This window comes from Brassica napus, chromosome C4, assembly GCF_020379485.1.
Source record: "Brassica napus cultivar Da-Ae chromosome C4, Da-Ae, whole genome shotgun sequence".
NCBI lineage: Eukaryota > Viridiplantae > Streptophyta > Magnoliopsida > Brassicales > Brassicaceae > Brassica > Brassica napus.
In genome coordinates this window covers 45,022,556-45,029,687 of record NC_063447.1, presented here as the reverse complement: position 1 = coordinate 45,029,687, position 7,132 = coordinate 45,022,556, and the positions used below count along the sequence as shown (strand labels likewise).

Here is a 7,132-nt window from a genome sequence, read left to right as displayed (position 1 = left end):
GTCCCTCTTTTTTATTTGACACTTATGTAATTCACTGAATTCACAGAAGAGTTACAAAAAACAAAACTCATATCAGTGAAACAGAAACGAGAACGAAAGCACAATTTTATAGAATTAGAAAATGAGATCACTCATGGAGAGTCAATAGTAAACAAATCGAGAGCAGAAAACCTAATCCCCTTTCGTCATTTTATAATCGATGTTGCCTATCTGATTTTTGTGATTTGTGTCAGCCGTTTTCTTTTATGCATATGAAATCTTAAAAATAATTAAAATGAACTGTAATACGTTAACTTTTCAACAACAATGATACATTTAATAGATCAACATTTTTATTCGTCATTTTAAAATAGATAAAAATTGTAGTATTGCAAAATATTAAAGTCAACAAACATTAGTATAATAAACTCGTTTCGCGCATGCGCACGTATTATCATCTAGCAGACAATTAATTCAGCGACACACATTTTAACACACATTATAATGTTTTTGGCCGACCAAAAAAGGCAATATTTTTGAAGCAAAAATAACTGAACAGAGACAAGTCATGAAATTGTGTGTTTCTCCAAAGTTCATGATGTTCCCTCGTTTCTCAATCCACTTGAAATAAATAAAAATCTGTGAAAACCACTTGTAAACCCCTCAAAATAGTATACTTATTAAACAATAAAAATATAATCGATAAATGTAAATAAAAAAAAAATTAAAAGGTGGCGAAGGATGATGTAGAGCCAACAACACGTGACATTCGCGTGACTGCATGCTTACTGTTTGGCATAATCCAGACAACTTGTTTATCTTGTCCCCTGACTAATACTGATGTGATTAATTTTCTTATTGATAGTTTGTTGCACACAAATTATTAATTAGATGTAACAGTGAACTTGAACATTATTCAAGTATCATTAGGCCGTATCTAAGCCTTGAATTAATCAAAGATTGCGTCCGCGATTAAAAACACAGTACGGTTCAACGCATCAAGTACTAGTTTCGTCCTCTCTGTTATAACAACTTTGAAAATCGATATCTTTGTTATAACAAGTTCCGTCCTTGGTGTCTCGGAGGAACGAGGTCAGTCATCCCTCGTCTTGACCGCTCTAAAATATCGATTTTTTCAGAGGCGAGCTTAATTCCCTTGCTGTCAACGTGGTGTTGGGGCTTGTGGCCTTGGCTCGTGGAGTGTTACTTAGCCGTGGTGTCGAAATAGTCATCAATGGCTCTTTCGAAGCGGCTTCGTCACCTTCAGTTCATCCTTTCTCCTCTTTCGGCTTGGTGTTCTTTTGTAACCTATTTAGAGCTCTGTCGACTGGCTTCTATTGGGTTTGTGCTCTGTTATGTGTGTTAGCTGGCTCCGTTCCACCGGTTCAGCTTTTGATGTCAAGGCTCACTTATTTTCGGTTCTCGGAGAAGGCGTCTGACGAGGAGTCCAAGCTCTTCCTGGTCACAGGGGTTTGGATCTTTCGGTGGATCAGGCGACTAGGCGATGCATCCCAGTGACGTGTGCTCGTGCTCATGGTAGTGTTGTTTAGTTATAGTCTTGCAGGTCTTGGAGCTCTCTGGACCACTAGCGGCGACCATCTCGTTCCCGTCTTCTTGCAAGTTTGGTTCCGTCAGGCTGTCCATGTGTCTGTTTAGGTGGAGTCTTTGGGCGCTGTAGGTGATTGTGCAGGTGGGTTTGGAGCGATTTTCAAAGGTTTTGTTCTGATCCCCTCATCTACTGCTCCTGAGCGTTTACCGGCAGAGGTGATTATGGGTTCTGAGGCGTTCACTAGATGCTAGCTACTCCGGAGATTGCACGGATATTCCCGGCATCCGAAGCAACGAGGAGAACCTCACGTAACCGTGGTTTTATCAATGGTAGAGAACGGTATCTGGTATCTTAGAAATTTTGAGATCGGATTAGTGGAACGTACCGGGTTTAGTGGGTGGGCGAAACTAGCTTTGATTTTGAATGTTTTTGGGATATTTTGTTCAAATCGGCCTTGTAATCACTTTCTGAATTCCCGTCTAACGGGTGGATTAATAATATTTTTATTTAAAAAAAAAAAGTTTGGTTAACTAATCATTGATAGACTTTTATAGTAGGGTTGTTAGTTTCTGTTTTATGAAGCATCCGATATCTTGGAAGTAGTGGAGACCTCATATATATGTATAGATATTGATACATAAGTATAGCTGCGTTGAACAAGAAAAAAAAAAGTATAACTGTTACAAAATTGAAGATATTATAACTGTTACAAATAAAGTATAACTCTAGTTTTCCAAGAAAGATCTAACCAGCTGTGGTGCAATACATATATTAAATAAAAAAAAAACTTTTTGTCTGCCTTGAACAAAGAATCTGCGAAATGAAGTTTTGATTCATTAGAGTTTTCGTTATTTGGTATATGTCTTTGCAACATATTGAAGATCAAAACATTTAAAGGCCATAAGAAGCGAATTGATACCTTTGAGTGAGTTAGCTTCTAGGATTCTCAAAGAAGTCATAAGCTAATTACAATCACAAAAGCTCTCAAATAACATGTCAAGAACATCAAAGTTACAATATCTTCTTGACAATCTGTGAAGTATCCGAGTCTTAACAAATCACGAAATCACCTTGCCTGGATTGCGACCCTGATCTGAGTGATGCAGCTTTCAAATGCACCGAGTCATCAGATTGTAATTTACCTCTTGCGTAAGTCATGTTTTCGACCTTCCACGTGAAACCAACCACAAATCTCACCAAACCCACAGTTTGACTTTACTCTATCTTCCCCAAAGTCAACATACGGGTGTCTTGCATGCGGCGAATATGCATTAAGTTTCAACTGGTCCATGCCTGAAACTAGGCCAGGGCAAATAATCCGGACCCGATGACCCGTACCGAACCCGCACCGATAAAACCGGGTCGGACCGGATTCGGATCTTGCAAAAAAACCGAATGGAACTAATAATTTGGTATAATGAGTTATGGACCGGTTCGGGTAAAATACCCAGATCCAATCGGGTTTAAAGTATACCCGAACTAAAAACCCTAAGACTCTATCTTTCCTATTTCCCCTCTTTCGATTTAGGATTCGATATGAAGAATATCCTAAAAATCTCAACTTTATCTCTTGAAAAACCTTAATCTCCCTGAATCCCGATACCCAAAATCCTTTCCTAACTCTTATCCTCTTCGAATCTACTCTTCTGCAAGTTGTAAACCCTAGAATATCTTCTATTATATAAGCGTTTGAGATGGAGAAAAAAAATCCATCAAAAAGTATTCACCTCCTTCTTCAAAGACGTCAATACCACACTCAGAGGTAGTCTCCTTCTTCTTTACACTTGATTAATTAGTATAAGTTATGTTATTTCGGGTTCGTAAGTGTCTTTGTATTTCAAGTATTTTGGTTTTCTCTTTTACATATATTCTTGTCTTGTCTCTTAAACTTGTCGTACTTGTAATTATGTGTTAGTCAATAGAAGAATTTCTTATGTCTTACTTCTTTTTGTAGATAGTCAACTCGTGATAGTCAGTAACTGATTTGTTTCTTTACGTGTTGTATATTTAATTATATGTTGTCAACTTGTTGTAGATAAAAACCTTGTCTTGTCTTTATGTTTGTTCTGTTTTGATGTTTGTCAACTTGTTTTTGTATATATATGTTCTGTTTTAGAAGCTTGCTAGTTTACCGTTTGTTACTTTGAATATGTTTGGCAATTAGTTTTTTTGGTTTTATTTGTATTTAGAATAAAATTTCAAGTCGCTTGTATGTTAAATTTAAATGGAAGGAAGTGAAATAAAGAAATCTTTTATTTTTTCAACCAAGCAGGTACACGATTATAATTAGTCTTGTTTAGTGTTTGGTCAGGTCTATTGTTTGTTTGAAGCATCATGTTTGTATATGCGTAATGTGTCAATGCTTCATGTCCTAAGTACTGCTTCTGCTTTATTTCTTGTAGATGGATTCATCGTCTTCTAAAAATCAACAAAACAGTGGAGCTGACAAAAAAGTTGAATATGTAGACTGTGAAACTATTGATAGGCGTGGGAAGAGGAAGGAAGCAGAAACACCGTGTGGAGAGAGTTCTCGGGCAAATAAGGTGCCAAAGGTTGTTGTGCCGAGGTCTGGTGTGCGGAAACACTACACCAGAACAAAGGAGAGCCGTGACAAGTGCATTTGTCACTACTGTCAAAAGCTCTTCTCATGTCAGACAAAATCAGGAACTTCCAATCTCATGAAGCACCTGCAAATCTGCAGAGAGTACCAAGCCCACGTAATCAGCCAAGGGAAGAATCAAACTAGGATCGATGATGAAGGCAATGTGAAATCATCAAAGGTGTCTGAGACGGTTTTCAGAGAAGCCTCAAATGAGTTATTGGTGTTAGCTGAGTTGCCTCTTTCTTTCATTATAAGTACAGGCTGGAAACACTTCTGCAACAAGGTAAAGCATTGTGTATTTGCACTGTTAATGTTTTTGTATATTTCTGAAACTAATGATACTTTTTTTCATTTCGATGAAGGTTAACCTCTACAAGCCCCACTCAAGAAGAACTGCAACTAGAGATATTGTGAAGAAGAAAGAGGCATTGAAGAGATGGTTATACACTAACCAGCAAAGAGTTTCACTCACCACTGACATTTGGGTTTCTCAGGTGACATGTAAGCGTTTTTATTTCTGAAAATTGAAAACGAAAACATTGGTTGTCGTTCTAACCAGATGTTATTGTTTCTTGGCAGGTGCAATCTACATGGTTGTGACTGCACATTTTGTTAATCCAACATGGCAGCTGAAGAAAATCATTCTAGGTTTCAAATTGGTCATGGATCATAAAGGTCAGACAATTTCTACTTTTCTTCTCGAGTGCTTAGCTGATTATGGAATTCAGAAATTGTTTTCTATTACGGTAGACTATGCAACTGCCAATACCTCAGCTATTAGGAGATTCCATAGGGATTTCAGTCAAGTGTCGCCTGATGCTGTAGTGTTGGAGGGGAACTTTCTGCACATGAGGTGTTGTGCACACATTATTAACTTGATAGCTAAAGAGGGTCTAGGTGATTTAGGTGATAATGTGCTTGCCATCCGTAATGCAATCCAGTATGTTCGATCTTCTAGCAATAGGTTGAATTCATTTGAACAAAGGGTTACTACTGGGAAGATGACACGAGGTAGCCTGCCTATGGATGTTAAGAATAGGTGGAATTCAACATTCCTCATGCTGTCTAGAGCATTACAGTTTAGAGTTGCTTTTGATAGGATGGAAGCAGAGGACATGTTGTATAATGATTACTTTTTAGAAGTAGAAAATGGGGTTAAGAGGCAAGGACCGCCTGATGTTTTTGATTGGAATGCTGTGGATAAGCTTAAGAGGTTTCTAATCATATTCTACAACAGCACATTGGTTGTCTCTGCTTCCTCAAAAGTCAACTCCTACAAATGCTATGGTGAGATAGTGACAATTGAGAGGAATCTCACGGCGTTGGCTAACAACCTAGACCCAGATTTAAAGCTGAAAGCTGAAGATATGTTGCACAAGTTTTTGAAGTATTGGGATGGCATGAAGAATGTGAATAGGATGTTGATCATTGCATCAATAATCGATCTAAGGAAGAAGATGAATTTGGCAAACTTATGCTTTGAGAAACTGTATGGGAAGGACAGTTTCGAGTCCAAGGAAATGACTGCGTCTGTTCTTGATCTCCTTACAAGCATGTTCCAGGAGTATTCTAGCCGTTTCAGAGGTGCTAGTACTCAATCCTCTCAGACGAAGCAAACACCATCTGCGAGTGTTCAGGAGACTCAAGAGCAAATGGAGAGGTTGAAGTTGGTTGTTGAAGATTTCGGTTATGAGAGGATGGATTATGTGTACAAGGAACTTGTTTCTGAAACAGAAAATGAGGCAAGGGATGAGCTGGAAATGTACTTGAAGGAACCTGTTGAGAATCAGAAGCTTATGATGGGATTTGAGTTTGATATTCTCGGTTGGTGGAAGGTGCACAGAATCAAGTTTCCAGTTTTGGCAGAGATGGCAAGGGATCTACTTGCGATGTAGGTTTCCTCTGTGGCTTCTGAAAGTGCTTTTAGCACAAGTGGTAGAATTTTAGAACCATATAAAAGCTGTCTCACTCACTACATGATAGAAGTGCTGATGTGTAGTGAGCAATGGATGAAAGCTGATATCAAGTTTGCTGAAAGAGTCCAAACTAATGAGCAGATTCTAGCTGAAGTTGAAATGCTAGACAAGCTTGAGAAGGGTACACTTAACTTTCAGTCTTAGTCTTATAACACTTCATATATTTGTTCCACGTTTTAACCATTCTTTTGTTTGTCTTTGCAGAGTTTGGGAATGTAAGACTTGAAGACTGAAGCTTGAAGCTGGAGATCTTTTTGTTTTCATTTTGGTGTTGGTTTTTATTTCCTTTTCATTTGAGATATTGTCGTGTTCTAGCTTTGACAATTGCTTTTAAGGTTTTGGTGTTTTTCTATATTTGTGTCATTTTCTTAGTACGTTGAATTTTAATAAAGGTTTAGAGATTTGCTTTCATTATTTACGTTTTGATATTGTTACTTCATGTTTTATTCTGGATGAACACAATAGGTTCATTGTTACGAGATACTACTTCACGTTTTGTACGCATTGTACCAAGAAATATAAACTTTGTAAGCAAGGACATATGCATGGTCAACATTACAACTCTGTTTTCTCATACAAATACAAGTTTAAATTAGTACTTTCCGGTAACATATAGGTATTTGGATATCCGATACCCGATTTAAACCCGAAACCCGAACATTAAATGGGTTCAACCGGGTTTAGGATGTATTACCAAACCCGAACCGAGACCGACCCGAACTTTTATAATACCCGAATGGGGCTGATTTTCATAAACCCGAAACCCGATTAGAACCGAACCGAACCCGAATGGTCACCCGATTTCCCACGCCTACCTGAAACGGTGAAGCGTGAAGATCACGCACATCCACTCATTCTTCTTTATGGTTCTCCCTATACAGTAACTCTGCTGTAACTTCCACTTTTATTTAGTTCTAGTTCGCTCCTTCCTTGTTCTTTCTTTTCATGTCGTTGTCCTTTTCTTTATAATTGTTATCTGAAATTAAAGTGAGAAGTGGTGTTGCTTTCTTGACCATGGGACATCAT

At 38.0% G+C, this 7,132-nt stretch overlaps 1 protein-coding gene across 1 annotated transcript; it reads left to right on the top strand.

Annotated features, from left to right (window-relative positions):
* Nucleotides 1-3,930: 3,930 nt before the first annotated feature.
* LOC125586111 (zinc finger BED domain-containing protein RICESLEEPER 2-like) lies at nt 3,931-6,339 on the top strand. Its single transcript, XM_048755923.1, has 5 exons — nt 3,931-4,413; nt 4,493-4,631; nt 4,710-6,021; nt 6,130-6,227; nt 6,311-6,339. The coding sequence occupies exons 1-5, from the start codon at nt 3,931-3,933 to the stop codon at nt 6,337-6,339; spliced, it is 2,061 nt and encodes a 686-aa protein (XP_048611880.1).
* The last annotated feature ends 793 nt before the right edge of the window (nt 6,340-7,132 follow it).